This window comes from Oenanthe melanoleuca, chromosome 1A (genome assembly GCF_029582105.1).
Source record: "Oenanthe melanoleuca isolate GR-GAL-2019-014 chromosome 1A, OMel1.0, whole genome shotgun sequence".
NCBI lineage: Eukaryota > Metazoa > Chordata > Aves > Passeriformes > Muscicapidae > Oenanthe > Oenanthe melanoleuca.
Window position 1 is genome coordinate 61810569 of NC_079334.1, and position 21202 is coordinate 61831770.

A 21202-nucleotide genomic window follows, 5' to 3' on the forward strand; every position below is an offset into this window, starting at 1 on the left:
CACACTTAAACAAAGCTATGTTGTCTTCACAGCTCTTCGAGCAGAAATGTGAAACACGGCCAGAGTATGATCACATTTTAAGGCAAATGATATGCTAAGTAAAAAGGCAACAAGTTATGAATTGGAGCATCTAAAATTCTTGCAAGCAGCAAGATCTTTTACAGCACATCGTGTTTTTTTCTTACCTTTTAGAAGTGGGGGCATATCTGGAACAAGAGTTTCCATCCCAGGCACAGTATGGGTCTCTGGCAAGGCAGCAGTCTGCACAAGCCTTCCCATACGTGTGACATCTGTGCAGAGAGAGCTGAACCAATCCATCCCTGGAACCAATGTACAATTGTTGCTGCAAATCAGGCAAAGCGAATTAATTAGGAGTGTTCTCCAAGTAGCCAGTGTAAAAAGTTCCCTTCTTCACTGCCACACTTGCAGACTTTTAACCTTATCCCAGATTTTGTAAAACAAGGGGAAAATTCCTCCTGTAGTGTAAAATGTTTCTCAGGGCTCAGTGTGAACTGGCCAGTGCCCATCCATCCCAGCAGCACAGCAGAGAAGAAAGGGGACTGCAGTCCTGGAAAGACACCAGCACTCAACACCCTCACACCTTTAGATGTGTGCTGTAGTAAAATATCAGAAGCAAACCACAGAAAGAATGGCTTAATAACACATTTAAAAACGAGGGGCTGGACAGCCATGTTGTTAACAATCTGGGAACTAGGGGTGACCTTGTGTGAACAAACTTCATGTTCTGCATATGATCCCGAGGTAGGACAGGATAATGTTACTCCCCTCTCCCCAACGTGTGAGTGGATTGCCTCTGGAGCCAAGGGTGGTCCAGGCTGGAGCTGGCTCATGCAGCACTTCCATCTGGCCTGCCACCTTTTTTCATGGGAGATGGGACCCAGCTGTGCTGTGCGTGCCTGAAAGGAAAAATACCTCCTCCTGTGTGAGTGAGCTGCATGGTGCCAGAGCTGCTCTGGCCACTCCTGCGGGTCAGGGAGGGGTGGCTCTGGTGTCAGAGTCTCCTGAACAGGCACGGAGCCATCCCAGAGCTTGGAGCTGCCATAAAACCACTTCCCATCAGGAGATACCGCGCTGGGACCGGCCCCTGCGCTGCCAGGGTTGGACCACCCAGACTCAGGCTGCAATTTTAGAGGAGGGGGACTGGTTGTGTGCATACAAATTTTAGCACAGTGAGGCCCTGATCTCTCCTGACTACCAATAAAAATACAAACAAAAATCGTAATAATAATTTATTACTAGATTGTAAAGAGACAAGTATTTCTGGAGGCTGGAAAAAGAATGTGCATTGGCTTCACTTACAAATCCCACTACCATATGACTAAAGGTTTGTTTCCCTGAGTAATTACCAGCCTGGGTACACAAATTACTGTTTGTAAGCAAATAGGAATTAGGCAGGCAAACAATTGCAAACATATCTCCTTCCTTCCAGTTACATTTTAAGAGCTGTCCATGGAAAGCTTGGCCCTTAAGCAACAGGCAAATAGGTGTTCAGTGTATCCCATATTCCTCTAGCAGTTAAACAAAATTATGATTACCTGTTTCTGAGAAATCTCCATGGTTGAAATAAATGAAGGATGCTGAAAAATAAAATAGCAAGGTGTATTAGTTTACAAATTCCCTGCTCTTAGTGAAACAGAGAGCAAAACAACATACAATAAGTAAATAAAGTTACAGGTTCATTTGCATAGTTCATAATAAAGTTACATAGTTCATTTGCATAAACAAATATGAAAAAATCAACAAAAAATCAAGAAATTCATGCTTCCAAAAATAACTCCCATAACTTTCCCCAAGTGGAAGGAGACAATTAACTTTAATTCTCAGAGTTTGCTATCTACCCCATCCTGGTCAATGAGCCTTCACTTGAACTTTAGTTCATGTTAAGCACTATTTGAAAGGCTTAGTTGCCATTTAAGGGATACACAGGCAGATCTCTGCACCAGGATGTATTTCATGGCTATGAGAGACACTGAAATTTTTGCCTCTGACTGAACAAAGAACAGCACAAAGTTCATGGTATTATCTATCACCCAACAGATTAATCTAAGCCTACTGTTTAATATTAATGCAGCTTGAGGAAATAAAGGATGTTTTTTCAGCCATTACCCCCTTCAATTTTCTGGATTCAAAAACATAGAGGTAACAGTTATAAATGTTACCAATAAAAATTTGAAGGAATGTCTGCTGAGTAGGAAAAAAATGACCTCTTTTTTGTTTTAAATATGATATGGCATATTTTCCCTTGACGTTATGTTTTAAGAATGCAGCAAATTGGTGCACATACTGGAACTGCTCATTATTTGGCAGGCCACTAAGTAATCTTGGTATTTTCTGAGTGATATTTGTAATTGGTGTCCAAGACACTGGGAAGAAGACATAGAGATCCTTTACATCAAAGTTTCATCATACACATGACATATCAAAAGGCATATGAAGGAATGAACTCTTTGAAATAATTGCTAATGGTCCTGTGCTTACACTCAGAAAAATCCCAAATTCATGTATTCAGTATGGACAAGAATTTGGGCTGTACAGCACATAGGAGAGAGGATGTGTGAGAAAGTAATCAAAATGCCGAGGATGCAGAAGAACTTTGATGGAAAAGCAAAGTGAAAACTGAAGAAGAGATGTGCAGGATGGGAAGAACGCAAAGTGAGAATGCAAAGAACTAAAAAGAAACTAATAGATAGAAAAGAAAATCAGTAGGGAAGACAAAGATTTCCATTTTTCTGATGCAAAAGTATGTTGATGTCAGCTCCTTTACCAGCACTGAAGTTAATCAGAAATTGTGCCTGTGCAACAAAAAGAATCTTGGGGTTTTTACAAGCTATGTTTATGAAGAAGTCATTGTTGTTAGCTGGGTTCTAGTTACAGAATAACCAAATCAAAACAGTCAAAAACACTGAGTCAGCCTTCACCAATAAATTAAATACACTGATAATCAAAACTAACTTCTTTTTTATTTTCCTTATGTTTTCAATTCCCAATGTTGTTATTTTAAAGGATTTCTCTACACTCATGGAATTTTGTGTGTTTTTCTTTTAGAAATATGATTGTACCTAGAATACTGGCAGTGACAATTGGACCATAGAAAATTTTACATTAAAAATACAATACTACTACTTTAATATGCATAAATAATAAAAAATGTGGGCTCATAATAAGATTTCAAATTAGAACAAAGCAGGCTAAAAGAGACTTTCTATGGGTATGAAAGATCACGGTCTGTTTGGTTTTGGACATTTTTCTATTGACTTGCCCAAAGAATACCAAAGCATTTAAAAATTTACGTACTGTCCCTCTGGAAACTTGAACAAGTTCCAGTAAACAAACAACCAGACAGACAAAGCCAGTTTGGGCCATGAAGTCCCCTGAATAATATTTAATTGATGCTGTGCCTATTAGTGCTTACCTTGAATATCTGCAGCTCTTCCAGGACCACCTCCTCCTTAGTCCACTTCTCCTTTGTGATGCTCACAACCTTCAGGACTGTGCCTACATCTGAAACAAATGTGCCTTATGTAAACCCACAGGTATGTCTCAATATGTATGGGCCACTCCATTTCCTGCCCTGTAGATAAAGCTAATCCATGAGGGATGTTGCTTTCCAACCTCATCCATCCCCTCTGCATCCACTGCTGCCTGCAGAGCTCTCTCCATACAGCGCATTTATGGTTTTGCTGTATGGCTGAGCCAACACGGTCACAGGCTGCTCCTGGCAGGCATGGCCCAACTCTCCTGCTACACAAACACACAAACACAGGCAAGCATGTCCAAGCTGCCAGCTACAAGTTTCTGCACATTTCCCTGAGCCAGAACTGGGGCCCAAAGAGAACCAGCTCAGGGGATGAAATTGGCAGAAAATTACTTCCTCTCTTTTATAGAATTCATTTGTTTCCAGTATAGCTCCTTAATCAGAAGTAAGCTTCAGTTTAATGTAAGGAGTTCAGCAATGAACTTTTTAAATTTATTTTTCATTTAAGGATTTTTTTTTCAGAAAAACCCACATTCCTTTATCAAAAAAATCTTAATTTAACTTCTTTGGAGTCATCTAGAGAATTCTTTAAAGTTAAATTTATTCATCAATTTTAACCTGAACTCTTACTTGGTGAAAAAAAATAGCTGCTCATTTCATGTCAGACCATTACACATTAGTGAACCTTGAATGGCCTTAAAAAGAACTCAGGAATTGCTGAGGGGAAGTGGGTTGGGTGCTGGGATGTGGGAATGACGCACTGCAGCTTAGTCCTAAGCTCTATGCATAGTATTGAAATGATGAAAAATCATACACTATTAGGGAATGAATGAGATTTTCATTCTTCTTTTCCCAAAGTACTGAGGTTCATATTACCAATCAAAGGTAAATTACTACAGTTTGCCTTATGAATTAGAGCTTTTTTCCGGAGTTTGTTCGACATAATTGCCAAAGCCTGCACATGTACAAGTTTGTTGTGTACATTCAAATATATAATAAGCTACTGATCTTCTGCTGCTCAGCATCTCCTGGGTTATTTGTTATATCCTTATTCAGTCTCTCTATGTAACTGAAATTTTATCTTTTAGTTCATTTCTTTCCTTACAATGATTTTAGAGGGTAAAACAGAACAAAACCACGCACTTACAGGAAAGAAAACTCACTTTTTAGGACAGCATTGCGGAAAAATAAATGTCTGCATATTGTGAAGTGCCATCTAGTGACTGCACGATACTTGCTGGCCTTACACCTCTAAATTTGACTACTTACACTTGAAGTGTTTGTCTTAGTGCCAGGTAGGAACAGTTAACCTCGGGTATTTGATTGCTGATCTCTCAATATAATTTTATTTCTATGAAAAATTTTAAAATGGAGGACAGCAAACATCTGAAAGCAGCCTCTTCAGCCACTAAAAGAATATTTTGTACAGTTTTACAAGTGAACTCTTCTTCTGATAAGAGTGAGAAAAAGTAATTTAAAATTTAGCTGTCTGAGAAGATTAGTAAATAGCAGTGATCACTCCCAAATCCTAGGCATCAGAGTTTGGGAATTAATTCCTTTTACTTTGTTGACTATATTAATATTGGTCTCACAAAGCAACAAGGATTTTCCATCATCATGTCTAAAGCTCATCCCCAGCCTTACCAGCCAGCAGGAGAGAAAACAGCACTTTATTGGTCTTTTCTAATGAAATTGTGCCTTTTTTCTCTGACACCACTCAACTAACTTGGGAATCACAGAGGGTCTGTGACATTGTCTTTTTTTGGAAGACAAGAGCTGTGAAACCAATTTTGCTGAAAGACATAAAAGTTCTGAGAGAGAGGCTATCTCTAGACTTCTGGATAGGGTAACACAGATAGAAAATTCTTCAAGATTGGGACAACCCACATGTTACAAGAGATGAAGCTCTCTGACAATTCACTCCTTTCTCAGAATATCCACCCATATCAAACTGTGCTGTACGACAAAATTTACTCATAGGCCAGATAAAATGCTGGGAAATCCAACAGCACTAGATTCAAACTGAAATCTTAATTTCCCTGCAGCTTATGGCAGTAGCTCATCCACTGCACTTGATAAACCTTGCCACCCCTGTGCACCTCAGTTTCACCTTCTCTGAGCTGGGGACAATGGCAATGACCTCCTTACTGAAGCACTCAGATCTACCAGTGAAAAGTGCTTTGTAAGACCTATACAGAATGAGAGTGAGAGAATGATGAATTACAGAATAAGAACAAAAACACCAGTGAAGGAATGTGGTAGATTATTACTTCAGAAATGTATGAAAAGGTATATTCATATTCCTTAGAATACCTTGCTGTAGGGTGATTTGTCCAGTGATTCTAAATTTAATTACTAGGGGAAAACTAGGCCTTTTCCTTAAGGCATTTATCTATTACAAAAATGTAAATAGGTACATAATTATCCATAGAAAAATGGCAAAGCAATTTTTTCCCTGACAGAATAGCTTAAACCTCTCTCTGTTCAATCCTGGTTGTCATGTTTGGAGCTATCATGTTGCTAATTTACATCTTTAAAATTATTTGAGTGGAATTGTTGCCTTTGAAACCCTCCTAAACTGTTCAGCATGGCATGAGATAAAATGCTGAAGCACCATGTCACTGCTGATAACAGGAAGTACTCCTTGAAGCTATCTAGCTAATTTTTTTCTTTCAATAGTTTTATTGATGTGCTTTCAGCAGAAAGCCAGACTACCGTGTAACCTAAAGACAGGCATTGAGTAGTACTTGGAGGGTAAGAAAGTTCAGGTACTCTGACCCCTAAATGGTTTATCACCTAGGCAGCAGAAGGCATTAAAATCCCAACAGTAGTAGTATCTTGAACTGACAAATTAATTTAAATTAAGAACTTGCATGGAGACTTGGACCAGAACCAGAAGCACCTATATTCTTCCTGAAGCTGTATGCATAGGAAAAAGATGTTAATCTAGAGTTTTATTCAGGTTCATTCAGGACCTACGGGACTAAAGCTGCTGTAAAAGGCTGGGGTTTGTGCAGAACAACACTGGAAGCTCTCTCTCATACCTGTTCCCAGGAAAATGACATCGTATTGCCCATCCTCTGCCATGACATGGTCCACCACAACCTGGGTGAGGCGATAGTCCACGTTGGTCCGCGTGAACACCGGCGCTCCGGTCACCGGGTAAACCGCCTTGTGCATCAGCGGGTGCCGCCGGATGAAGCTGATCACCTCGTCAGGGAAGTCTCTGGTAGACTTTATGAGCGGGTCGTAGGTTTTGCTTGGACACTTAATGAGAGACAACAAGAAGATGAGAGGAATTTTAGGGAAGAAGTACAAGTAGAAATCAAGTTTTCCGCAATAACATTTGTAAAGACGATAAATCATAATTTTCAGTGATTTTTCTCACCTCAAAGCAGCACGTGGTCATCAATACCTCATGTTTTGAAAGAATTGCTTTAAAACCAAAGAAATTTTCAAAATGGGTGCAGAGAATTCTACCTCCCTGTTTGTGTTCCCTGACACACTCACGGCCAAAATACCACGTTTGCTATTTCACATGGACAAGCAGAATGAGACCAGAGGGAAGGAGACCTGTCACACATACCTGCTCTGTGTGACTCACTTGTGGGCACAGCCAGAGCAGTTAAATCTGCTGCAGGTCCCAGAGCAGGAGCTGCCAGCAGCAAGCCTGGGCTGCCCTCCCGTGGCTGCTGCGGGAGGAGCGCTCCTTCTTCAAGTGCAGCATCTCAAGGCTTTTCTGCTTTCAGTGCTTCTGTTCCTCTTTCCAAAGCTGAATTTCTGCCTGACTTTCTGCCTTTGGCCTGAAATCAGAGGCTGTAACTTTTCCATGTATATGGCCTGAAATAAATTCATTTTCAGTGAACTGTACTTCCTACACATCATGTAATTTTTTCTTAAAAAAGATGTACTCTCCACATGCCAGACAATCTCTGTGGCTCATTATTTCTCAAAATTGACTTCCTTACTCATTCACTGAGCTGCCACTCTTGACCAGGCCCACAGCTCAGCTGCTGCAGTATTCTCTTCTCTTTTAACAACACAGTCTCATCCTCTTTTAGTCCTTCAGACACTTCCCCAGGCTGGGGCTCACTCCCACCTATATTAGACCTGTACTGACAAACTGGTCACTCCATCTGTTTCTTTAGCTTGCATAAAGTTGGTTCCAACACATGTTGCCTGAAGACCACAAATTTGTTGCCTACAAACCTACCTCTTCAACCTCCATCAGATTTTTCCCTTCTGTATTTTCTGGGGTAAGCCCAAGTACACACGTGCAAGGTGGTTCATTTTGGTGACCCATGATCTCTCATCACCTATCTCTGCTTTCCTTCCCACAGCTGCTTGCATCTCTTTTCTGTCCCTTCTTTTATAATTAATTTCAAATCCCAGCCTCAAAAAACTTCTGTTTTGCATCTGAAAGCATCTAGATGTGTTAACTGGGGAATTAAAACTCAGTTGAACTGGACACATTATTCTGGTTGGTGACAACATTTCACATATGAACTATTCATTGCTTCTCTTTTCATATTCTTTTTTAACAAAGTAATCCCTGTGTTTGCTGCCAGATGGAGCTCTAACACAGCCTGTGAAGAAAGAAATGTGACTACCTCTGTATTCTATCAAAAGAAAGTTAAGATTTATAGTGAAGTTGCTCTACAGCCCTCCTTCACAGCAATTTTTGACAGAGAAGACTTTAGTTTACATTCCCAGCTACCCAGTTGGACATGTGTTGAATCTATGGTGCCAGTTAGGGGCCTGTGCTTAGGATTTCTTCCACTATGTAAGGTAGAATAGCAACTAAACACAAATTTCTGACTGAGGGGAAAGCTTCACAAAAATATTTAAGACTACCTGTGTATTCAAAAACAAAACAGGCCAGCAAAGCACAGACCAGCTGATGTTATACATCCACATCTATGGCCATATCTGAAGCTTATTGGGATCAATTCCTGGTCTACCTGGTCCCCAAACACTGCCACAGCACTGCCACGGGGAAGGTGCCCCTTGGAGCATGCCTAAACTATGGCAAAGCCCATCTAAACATTAAACAAAAGAGTGACCAGGGGTCTGCACTTGAACTCAACCTCTGATTTCAGTTAACAGAGCTGTAGCCCAGTGATTTAAGAGCCTGCAGCCTATTTCCATTCCTTGCTTGAACTGAGTTTTATGGCTTTCTAGAGAGCTAATAGACTTTGTGCAAGTGTCACTTGCTTAGTGCTGTTTCAGGCTGTGAGAGTTAAGCCTCTGCATCCCCATCTTCATAATGGATGTGAAAGAGTTTATTGAAAAACATCTTAAGCCCTTGGATCACCTAATAGCTTTTAACAATTTCCCCATGGGCAGTAAAGCTGTGCCAATTTGAATTAAGATAAATTCTGTCACACAGTCATTTTTGTTTCATTGCACAATTCCATTTATGGCTGTGAAAAAACAGAAAAGTAAAAGGAAAAAAGGGTTGTATTGTCCTATGATAACCACTCAAAAGACATTCCTTGAAGATACAAGTAAGAAAGAAGAAAAGGAAAGTCCTGCTGAAACACCAGTTCCACTGGAAACACATATTGCAGGGAGCTATCCCTAGGGAATCTGTGTCAGCAGTCCTGTCAGAATTTCACCCTCTGCTTGCTGGGTATCATCTCCCACATTCTGTTTTCTGCTGTGCTTTTACAAAGCCTTTCCAAGGTTACATCCTTGAGGTGGGCTGTATTCACCTTGGCTTTTGAAGATAACAATATCACTAGAATAATTTCACAAAGAAATATGACTTTGGGACAAAAAAATAAGACTTTGGGATTACAAAAGTATGTTTACATTTAGAGGTGTTGAATGAAGGTTTTTTAGGATAACTAGAGAGAAACGTGATAACTTTGAATCAGTTTTGCATTAATTTATTCCATAAAGGATGAGAAACAAATTCACCCCTTCAACTTCCCAACCATGAAGTAACTCTCTTCCCCCTCATGATGGATGACAGGTTGATTTTCCCTGTATGTCCCTTTCCTGTGGTTCATGTTCTCACTCATTACTCAGAGTGACTGCATCTGCTGGAAATGTGCTGACTGCTCACCTATTAACAACTCAATTCCAGAAGTCCATTTCTATGTGAAAAATCTCCTAGATTTTTGCCAAAAATCCATCATCGGAGGAAGATGAGAGCAGTGGCATCACTTACTAAAAACCAGTGGGATAAAATTTCTGACAATATGGAACTACAGAGCTGCTACAGTCATCCCCAAGGCCCAAGCCCTACCATGCACGATACAGGAATCTTCCACCAGCTTGCATAGTTAAGAAATAAGGACTAAGGGTTTGATCCAGAGATCTGCTTCAGTCAACATGGGCTTTTCCAATTATTTCAGTGGGCTTTGGACCCTATCCTAAGACAGCATGACCACCAAGAGCAGCTGGGCAGGTGTGACTGTTATGCTTGGCTGAGGGAGTTATTTCCAGAGGCATCACTCACTGTGGCATGATGGATGGAACAGGGGAACGAGAAAGTCGTTTTGGCCACCCTTTGGCAAAGTTCTCAAGCTGTTTTTTAAAACTGTGTCCACCCATCATTGCAGAACAATTCCTGTAGGCTTGTGCTTCCTTTCCTAGCAATCAGTAGGATGTAGGATGGTCAAGAGGGTGAATGAAACAACCTTTCATGTCTGAAAATGTGAGTTCACATCCTGTTGCAGGTCTCATGACAGTGGTATCAGTGTTCTCTGCCCAGTTCATAGCTCATTTATTCATATCATCAGCACCAGATGCTCTCTCAGATATGTGACATCTCCCACTGGGAACAATAAAATATTGGCTTTTATATCAATGTCACAGAAGTAGGTTGGCAGAGTTGTTTCATGTGGACTACAAGAGAATCTGGCTTCAAAAAAGTTCTCATAACACTATCACTGTGCTGTCTTAGCATCTTCAGCTTTTGCTGTAGGGTGGGATTCATCTCACCTGACCTAGATTCTTATCTTGGCTGCATGTGAACTGCACAGGAGTGCCTATCTTTTTTTTTTCTGATAGAGAATTCTAAACAAGCAGCTTAGATTTGATGCTTTTCTTCTAGATAGCTGATATAAAACAAAATTAATCACGTTAAATGAGTGAAATTAGTACCACTAGATAAGAATTTTGCAAGAAGTTCATTTGCCACATAATCTATTCTTCAGAGGTTGCTTAGGCCTTTGCTGGCATGAATGATAACTTGATAAAAAATAATATGTGTCAAGAAATGAAGGATAAAACAAAACAAGACAACCATCCATAACAAACAGACCAACAAACAGATTCCCCCAAACCCAACAGAAACAAGTGTTGGAAGTGCTAAGGGTATGTCTATTCAACTGCTGTATAAACTCTGGGGCACAAATCTTTTGAATAATCAATAGTTACTTAAATTTATTGAAATGCCTTCTGCGTGAGCTCAGATTGACAATAATCACTCTGGACTAAGTCCTGATCCCAGGTGATCTACAAAGATGCCTTCTACTCCCTCACCTGTTATTGGTATCCAAATGTGGTCACACAGTGGTAAGTTAAGGCTAATCTTTCTCAAATAAAAGCAAATACACACTAAATTAACAACACCACACATATGTAAGCTTTTCTCCTTTTTTCACTTGTCTTATTAAATTTGCAGCTTAGCAGAGTGCTAGATGTGTGGATCTCACACAATGCTGAGACATACAGTGTGACTGTGTTAACATTATGTGGGAAACGTGGCCAAGTTTCTCAAAAGCTGGTGCCAGAAGTTGGGCTCCTAAATAAACCTCCAGTTTGCCAAACTGGGTAGTGCTTCACACCATCCAGTGAACTCAGTAAGAGCTGCTGGATCTAACACCTATTAAAGTTGTGGTAATTATTTGAGAATCTAGCTATAAGGTATATAAACACATATCCTTTTCATTAATGATGCATCTGTAGTTCAGCAGTGCTGATGTCAACTGACAAACTAAAAACAGAATGTCATTCCCTGGGAACTTCAAAAGGGTTTCTATTACAAGTGTGTTGAAAATCCCAGTTTAGAAGTGTCTTGTCACATGTATCCTGATACTCACTTAACACTGAGACTCAGGCACCCACAGGGTAGGGTAGATTGATCACGTTGAGTGAAGTAGGAATCTGCTTGCTTACAACATCCAGGCTGGGAATTGTTATGGATCTCACAAGGACAACTGAGAACCATGTCAGCAAGTCACTCTTAGGAGTACTGGAAGTATCCAGTATGAAGCATGACAAAGTGAAGTATTTCTTAAACCTCTCCCATATCAGGGAATTGGATGTCTTAGTCTGAGCTTCCCTCCTTGAGGAAGTGTCCCTTGTCCTGGGAACTCCTTGCTCCTTCCTGTTGAAGGTGTTTTACTTTTCAAAGGTTAATTACCTCTCATCTTAGCCAAAATTATTAAGTGTAAAGTCTTCCAGGCTCTAAATAAGTTGTGTTATCACTGATTCATCAAGCAAAAAGCAGATATAATAGAGGAAATACCTTCATCCTCTAAATTCTGTGTTAAATGGGGACCTCCAACACAGCCAACACACTGAAGGTGAAACTTTGGCTCCTGTGAGGCTAAATACCACATGGCTTCTTTTCTGTAGACTGATCAGAGCTGCACAAACCATTCTGTATTTGTCTACAACATGCTTTCTTAATGCTCTCTACCAGATGAGTGAGTTGTGCCAGGAGGACTGAACACTCAGAGGGCAGACTTTCATAGAAACCTTGAAGCTACTCAGTGAGCCTGGAAGAGGGCTGAGCTGAGGGGAAAAAATCAGGTTTGTAGGAGAAAAACAAACAGTGACAATTTTAAATGGAATCAAACTCAGTCTTCCCCCACAACAAAAAACAAAAAACACAAAGAAAGCAAACAAAAATTTTAAATCCTCTATTACTTTTTTAATGGTTGTATCCCACTGCTTGGGCAAGATTTGTTCTTGTGGTTCTCTTGAGCACCTTGTATTGCTTTTCCATTTAACACACCTGTGCTGTTGATAGAAAATGCTGAAAAAATTGAGCATTAATCTGAGACTAACTGAGCTGAGACCAGCTGGATGAGTGAACTTGACTTTGCAGGTGGCACTTTGCAATGCTCTGCCATGAGGAAAGGACAAGGTTTGCAGCAATGTGAAAGGCTGTTACAAGCTGGAAGGTGAATCATGTTGGGGAAAACAGGTTGGTAAGTAACAGGAGGTGTAGGAGGCTTTCTGAGGAAAATAAAACTATAAAGTGAAATATTTCACTTAATTAAGCTGCCCCATTTTACAGTAGGGAGATCAAAGGAGAGAGGAATTGGAGAAGCAAAGAATGTAGTCTGTCCCATAAAAGATAGGTGAAAGGGGAAGATAAGTCTAAAAATAACAAGGGAAACCTGTGCAACCTTAAATGTTTTATGAACAAGCTTAATAAAGCAGCAAAACTAACTAGAAGGGAGGACAAGGGAGGCTTTTTGGCAGGCAGTATTTCTCTTTGGCATAGCCAAGTCCCAACAGGATGGACACCACATCTTGATCAGCCTGCACACTGGAATACCAGAAGAAACAAAGGAAGGAGTTTCACTGAAGAAAGAGAGAGAAAGCAACTGAGAGTAAAAAAGATAAAGAAGGATGAAGCTGAGTCAGGGGAGGTTTAGGTTGGATATTAGAATAAGGTTCTTCTCCCAGAGGGTGGCTGGGCACTGGAACAGGCTCCCAGGGCAGTGGTGACAACACCAGCCTGACAGAGCTCAAGAAGCATTTGGACAATGGTCTTATGCACATGGTGTGACTCTTGGGTGTCTTTCACAGGGCCAGGAGTTGGACTCCATGATCTGGACAGGTTATTTTCCAATGCAGTTGATTCTATGATTCTAAGATTCCATGATTACAGGAAAATCTGAGGGATTGTAAGGGAACTCATTTAATAAAAAGAAAACACAAAGAATCCAAGAGGCCAGAACCATATTCAGATCTGGACTAGAAAGAGGTGAGACATTAAACTCTTCAAATGGACAAGAGCAATGTGCTGGGCTGCTTCTTCTTGTAGCTAAGTGAGTCAGACTGCCAGATTCTTACTTTGCTCATTAAGATGTTTGTTTTGATCTTTTGACAAATCAGATCAGTAAGATATCTAGACCATCAAAAACATTTGCTGTTGCCTTGGCTAGCATTTAACAGTCCTGCATTCTGCAGTAGATCAGACTGAGTATTAATCTGCATCTTTAAACACTGACATTCCTCTAAAAATCTTACCTTAACAACATTTATTCGGCATCAATGAAATGATTATGACTCCTATGTACCCCATCAGAATTTCCAAATGGGCACTATAAATTGATGCTGCAATTGTCATAGCTCAATAAATAAAATGTGGAAGATTTCTTCCTCCTAATTCACTGAAAGTCTTGTTTAAATGCAGTCTGTGATTTCTGGGAGGATATTATGAAAACTCTGCTGCAGTATGCAGAACACACTTTAAAGGAAATTCTCCATGGTTTCTTTATTAGTGGATAATTTCCTGAGTGAAACCCTAAGAGACTGGAATAAAACTGGATTTGTTATCTGGGGACAGCTGCAGATATGCAGCTCCAATTTTTTAAACAGCTAAAGCAGACAGAGTTGGTTTTCAACTCGCCCTTTGTGTCAGGGCTGCCTGCTTCATGCTTTTTTTGTCTCTTTTTATTTTCAGCTTCCAAATGGAAACAGATTTGAAGCCTTGCCTCTGTTTAATTCCCATTATTTCCACTTGCACTTTAATGCTGCTGAGAGAAGTCAAAGAGCTGTATGCTCTGCAGTGCCAGTGGTGTGGAGTGTGCCCTGTCACCATGCCCAGGGGTGCTCTGATGACGGCAGAGGGCAGGCAGAGCTCAGGGACACGAGCAGAGAGGGGCTGCTGCTGCCTGCTCCCCACTCAGCATTGCAAAGGCATGATATCATGGTCGTGTTGGGAGTTTATCTCACACACAAATTGCCACAGGAAGCATTTTGTCAAAATTTCAAAATCAAAGTAGTCACGGTCTCTATAGTGAGCAGCTTTATTTACTTAGGAGATAAAGGCAGCAGAGCAGAAAGTTGAATTAGGGTATGCAGTCTCCTGCTTCTGTATAAATGCTGAAAGGAAGTCAATGTATTTCTCAAAGCCAACCACCAAGAGAAATGCATTTCCTAGAATAGCCCCATGGTTTGTAAAAATACATTTTTAGACTTTGCCAGTAACGTAAAATATAGGAAATATAGAATCAGAGCAGTGTTAGCTATGGCAACTGCAAGCAACACTTAAGAGGAGATTAAATCTAAAAAATGTTCTAGTAACTTAAAAAAAGATATATTATCCCTCTATGGCTTTGTTCTGAGCATTCCTGAACCATCTCACAGCTGGCAAAAAATAATGAAATTAATCTTTAAGGAAGAGCATTTCAGCATTCACATTGCAGCACTCTTCAAGGTTCATGCTGCTTCTTTTTCTTGCCTTTTAGCACAGTACTGCTTTTCCAGATCCCACCCTGAATCTGTTCAGGTCCAAGTTTGGCACAGCCCATCACGAGCCAAGAGCATGGCACAAATCTACTTATTTGGGCACCCTACATCAAACTACTGAGCCTAAAGTACTTTGCAGTCCAGCTCTCACTAAGAGAACAGATAAAAAGCTATGCAGCAATACATTTACCTAATCTATATAGCAAATATGATAGATATCTTTCTTCTGACAGCTTTTCTCAGTAAATCCACTTCCCTTCTCAGTCCTTGGTCAAACAAATTCCTACAGAAATCCATAGACTATGAAGGTTTGGAGGACTTTTAAGATACTATTTTCTAACAGTTGTTATCAGGTGTTTAAAGCAAGTAGTTGGAGAGCTAAGGGTTAGCTTACAGAAAATATTTACGTTTAAACTTTCCAACTTTTACAGAACTTGCAACCACGGACTTGCAAATCAGTGATAAAAATCAGCACTGACATGCTTCAGCATGGCATGTTTCCGTCCTTGAGAATCCCAGCTCACCATGTGATGGCTAATACACTCAAAAATGCAATGAGCTTATGACCCATCTATCTGTGAAAAGTGTTCATCCTTATGGGGCACTCTGAGTTTTTCAAGAGAGTTATTTTAATCTCTTTAGATGCCATGGGACCAGCTATTGTTCTTGCTGGCACCATTTTTGTAGCTAAAATTAAATTATCTGATCTTCTTAACCAGTCATGGAAGTTGCACGCAGTCACAAAAAAAATTTAAATGTAATCTTCTTTTTGGGAGCACTATGTACTTTGCATGACAGAGAGATGCATATGCTGGCAATGCCTAAATTGTCCAAATAAGTTGAGATTTGCTCCATCAGGGCAGAGCCTGGGCAGGCCAAATCAGCCTCTGAGCTGTCCTGGTCTTCGGAGAGAGAGCTGCTCTGAGTCTCATCCTCAGCTGAGAGAAGGGAATCAGCACTTGGGGCCTGACCTGGGACCACCATGTGCAACCAACAGCATCAGCCTGGACCATGCAGCTCAGTACAGTGGAAGGATGAAGAAGAAAACACAGGGACACAAAGAAATGTGTGAAAAATTGACTAAATTAACTAGACAATGTGGCTTGAGGCAGAGGTTACACCTGTGCTGATGTCAGAGATAATGCAGAAACAGCCAGATGGCTTTAAGGCCACATTCAACATTGACACCTGCTCACTGAATACCTGACCAAGAGAATGAAGAGCTATTCTAGATAAAATTGTTGCTTTTTTACATTTTATATACAAAGAGTTGCTTAAAGTTGTAATGATGCTTTTAAAGCTGATGTGTTTTTCAAAAAAACCATTTCTTCCTCATCTGTAATGTTGGCACAAGCTGTTCCAAATTGAATACTCTGACAGAAGTGGGAAAACATGAATGAGTTTTTCAACGTTTTCCTCCTTGTTTTAGCCTGTTACAGCTGAAGTCTAAGAGACTGAAGTTAAAAGTATTTCCAGATACCAAATTTGTCTTTTCTTCCTGTTACTTACTTTTTATCACATAAAATGTCCAGCAATTATCTCCTTATTTTACTTCAAAACACAACACATGCACAAATGCACACAACAGAATCAATGACAGTATCTCAATGACTTTAAGAGACATGAAGATAACAGAAATACAAATAAAAACCCTCATGATAACTTAATCTCATATAGAAATGCTTTTTATTGATGCCTTAGAGGCGATCCTAACCTATGGGAGACCACAATATGAGAGACAATCAGGAAATAGTCTGGACACAATGTTATCTCAGAGACATGGAAAAATGTATATTTATATACCTACAGGGTAGGTAGAAGTCTGAGCTGTCAACAGAAGGAAAAGAGTCGAGAGGATAATTTGAAACATCCTGAGTGGAAAATATAAATTACCAGCCTGGGAAGGGTGTGAAGCATGATTGCTTCTGAGTAAAAATAGAGGTGTGTAAGGAGGGAGCACTTACAGTGCCGGGCCGGGGGTAGGGGATGCGGCCCTCGAAGTGCACCCAGCGGTGATCCGCGCTCTCCTTGTGCGCGTAGGGGCCGTTGAACACCGCGCGGATCTCGGCCATGCTGTACACGCACACTGCCGAGCCCTTGAACACCGAGCTGCAAGAGAGAGCACCGTGAGCACGCTGGAACAGCCCTGCCTGGCTGGGCTCAGCCAGGGAGGTGAGGAATGACAGAGCCTGATGGGCTGGGGCCAATCCTACACCTCTAGTATGGAATTACAGAGCCTGAAGGGCTGGGGTCAATCCTACACCTCTGGTGAGGAATGACAGAGCCTGATGGGCTGGGGTCAATCCTACACCTCTGGTGAGGAATGACAGAGCCTGATGGGGTGGGGCCAATCCTACACCTCTGGTGAGGAATGACAGAGCCTGATGGGCTGGGGCCAATCCTACACCTCTGGTACGGAATTACAGAGCCTGATGGGCTGGGGTCAATCCTACACCTCTGGTGAGGAATGACAGAGCCTGATGGGGTGGGGTCAATCCTACACCTCTGGTACGGAATGACAGAGCCTGATGGGGTGGGGTCAATCCTACACCTCTGGTACGGAATGACAGAGCCTGATGGGGTGGGGTCAATCCTACACCTCTGGTGAGGAATGACAGAGCCTGATGGGCTGGGGCCAACCCTACACATCCTGTAAGGAATTACAGAGCCTGATGGGGTGGGGCCAATCCTACACCTCCCATAAGGAATTACAGAGCCTGATGGGCTGGGGCCAATCCTACACCTCCCATAAGGAATTACAGAGCCTGATGGGCTGGGGTCAATCCTACACCTCTGGTGAGGAATGACAGAGCCTGATGGGCTGGGGCCAATCCTACACCTCCCACAAGGAATTACAGAGCCTGATGGGCTGGGGTCAATCCTACACCTCTGGTGAGGAATGACAGAGCCTGATGGGGTGGGGCCAATCCTACACCTCTGGTGAGGAATGACAGAGCCTGATGGGCTGGGGCCAATCCTACACCTCTGGTATGGAATTACAGAGCCTGATGGGCTGGGGTCAATCCTACACCTCTGGTGAGGAATGACAGAGCCTGATGGGGTGGGGTCAATCCTACATCTCTGGTACGGAATTACAGAGCCTGATGGTGCTGGGGCCAATCCTACACCTCTGGTGAGGAATGACAGAGCCTGATGGGCTGGGGCCAATCCTACACCTCTGGTACGGAATTACAGAGCCTGATGGGCTGGGGCCAATCCTACACTTCCCATAAGGAATTACAGAGCCTGATGGGCTGGGGCCAATCCTACACATCCCATAAGAATTACAGAGCCTGATGGGGCTGGGGCCAATCCTACACCTCTGGTAAGGAATGACAGAGCCTGATGGGCTGGGGCCAATCCTACACCTCTGGTAAGGAATGACAGAGCCTGATGGGGTTTGCGCCAATCCTACACCTCTGGTTGATGTAAGTGCTGCTAAACGTCAACGTGAACAGGTTTGGTAACTACAGACATTTAATGTCTCTTTTGTTACAGTTTCAAGCTTTGCTTGGTTGAAACCTAGTTTGGTCTTTGGGGCTACTTGATAGAGTGTCGTTTTTTCTAGTGGCTGACACTTTCCAGCTATCATTTACTAGCTCTTTTGATTAGAATTTTATCCAAGTGAAGGACATTCATCTACATTGTGTGCACACCTTAAAGACCATATATTAGTGATATAAGTGAGATGCCTGAGAATTACAAGTTGCACTGGAAAGACAAAAAAATAAAACAAGATATAGAAAGAAACACTTATTTAATTTTCATGCATTTTTTTCCCTTTATCTAATGTGTTTTTCCAAAACACTTCAGTTTTCCTAAGAGCACCATGCCAAATTGCTGAATAGCATGTACATTGATTACGTCACAAACCATTTAATTCATTGTGCAATATTTACTTTGATTTTAAGTATTTTCTGTGGTTATATATTCCAGGCAGCTACTGTGGTAACTGCTTCTGAATTAAGGAGTGTCTTGGCAATTCCTCATTGTACTCATACTGGTAAGTGTTTAGCTAGTCATTATTTACACTTACTTCAAAGGTTCTGGAGACAAAAGAAAGAATTACTAGTTTTCTTTCTGAAAATTCTATAGAGAGCACGTCACTATTGATATGAAAGGTCATTAATTAATTAGTGCACCCCCTGAGATAAAGTTGGGTTATCCTTTCATTAACTCTGGACTATAAAATCACATAACTATCAGTTTAGAAAGTGATTTTGATACTAAGAAATAGCAGATGTCAAAGTGCTGCTTACAGAAATGCTTCATGACAGTAATTTGCCTAAAATAGAAACTACTGGTTGCTCAATAAAATGATAGAAATTTACAAATTCAACTGGATGAGGTTAAAATAATCTAGTTTTGATTGTTACATTTACATTACTCTTTACAATCACTCTCAAAAGTTAGGCGCACAAAGGCTTAGGGACATAATTTATTGTTTCCAGTTCTGAAAATTATTGTCCTTGGTGAGTACAGCCCTGACAACAGACACCTTATTCCAGAAGTTACTAACTGCTCTCAGGAATCAGGATCTAGTCTAGAAGATCTGAGTATATACAAAAGTATGAAAGTAAGATCCTCACCATTTGTTTCCGGAGGCCAAACATGATCCCATACATACCTTGTTGTAGTGAACACTCCATACACAAGTGGGTTCCTCTCATCTCTTGTAGAAAGTAAGAATATATCTTCTGCAATGAGAAAAATATATTTGGGGATTTTTTTTAGCTAAACATGCATTGACTATTTCTGCATTTACCATATGAAATTTGGAAATTTGTAAAAATATAACAAGATTTTATTTTTGTTGGAATTTTAATTTCTGCCATGTGAATTTGTAGTAATATTCTAAAATGTGTTTATTTGCAGAAATTCTGGGTTTTATACCAAATCAGATTTTTACTTTCCAGCTTTTGGAGGGAAAAGGAAAAACATTGTAGTTCTGATCAGATCAATATTAGTTTTAATCAGGGACTTTTGATCTAAGTCAGAGGTATTACTAGTCCTGTTTGGAAGAGGAGTAAAATCAAAACAAAACACAGTGTTTCTATAAATCAGAGGGGGGAAAAAATCCAACAAAAACAGGAATTATTAATGTCAAAATTAAAGATAAATTAACTTACGCAGCTCATCGAAATGTGTGTCTGCCCCTTCAGGACCAGGTATGGAACACACAAGCCTGGCTTTCAGAAAAGTTGTCCACTTGTTTATTAGGCTTCTTTGGCCTCCCATATCATTCTAGCAAAAATAAAATTAAATACTTGAATGTTAAAAAAGTAAGTGCTTTAACACGTGGCAGCACAGTATGGACTGTGCATCTTCTGTCTGATTCCATAGTTGGCTTTAACCACAAAAACATAAATTGTTTTCATTTTCTTTTCTCTAAAAGTGTAGGAGAGCCTTTTTCTAAGTAGTTTCTGTAGTTACTTATCAGCTCAGAGAGTGGGCAGTTCAAATTTCCAAATTATACCCAAACCTGATTGCAAAGTTCCTTCACCAGCTTTTTAACTGAAATGTCTACATAACATGATTTCTTGCTCCCTGTGAGGCTAATTTTTACAATCAGTTGTTCTTCAAAATTCTTTACAAACCAAATAAAAATGCATTCCAGGCAAAACCAGTCACATTATTCTAATAATCACTGTTACAGAAATATCAATCTATCCTTCCACAACAGGGATTTTTAGAATTTATTTTATTATGGGTTTCCAAAACATAAGCATGCTTGCCCAAATTTCCTTCAGCCACTGGAGAAAGAAAAAACCTATGAAGGGTCACTTGAGATTGGAATTACCTTTCTGAAGGATAAGTGACCTTCTACTGACTTGGATCAGCAGAGGTGTATGGATAGTGGATTTTAAAAGATTTTAATTTAATGAAGCCAAACAAGGAGTTTGTTCATGTACTTCTTCCATGGACTACACGAAGGGCCCTGGTTTCAAACAGCAGAAACGTTTAGGTTCTGCAAAACTATAAAAAGGGCCCCAGAACTCTTCATCCTTAAAATGGCAAGGGCAGTGATATACCAGCATGAACCAAGAATTGAAACACTTAAGAAAAATGTTATCACCAGCTGTAGTCTCCGAGGTGTAGGTTCTGAATGATCCCAGGAAGGTTCCTACTTCTCTCACTTATAAACTCTGAAGCTTAGGGGATCTGTGCTCTAAGTTTAAGGACCACAAATTTAGCCACATTTACTCAGCCCCTTCAGATTCATTAGGAGAAATCACTTTTTTATTAATTCACTTTGCCATA

At 40.6% G+C, this 21202-nt stretch overlaps 1 protein-coding gene across 1 annotated transcript in view; it reads right to left on the reverse strand.

The window, feature by feature from the left end:
* SEMA3D (semaphorin 3D) overlaps positions 1-21202 on the reverse strand; it is a 136333-nt gene that overhangs the window by 15517 nt on the left and 99614 nt on the right. The window contains exons 9-15 of the mRNA XM_056516344.1: positions 20071-20185; positions 19569-19638; positions 16906-17050; positions 6541-6763; positions 3434-3522; positions 1557-1598; positions 186-343 (exon numbers count right to left, since the gene is read on the reverse strand). Of these exons, the coding sequence (XP_056372319.1) occupies positions 186-343; positions 1557-1598; positions 3434-3522; positions 6541-6763; positions 16906-17050; positions 19569-19638; positions 20071-20185 (842 nt within the window). The remainder of the gene's footprint in view (positions 1-185; positions 344-1556; positions 1599-3433; positions 3523-6540; positions 6764-16905; positions 17051-19568; positions 19639-20070; positions 20186-21202) is intronic.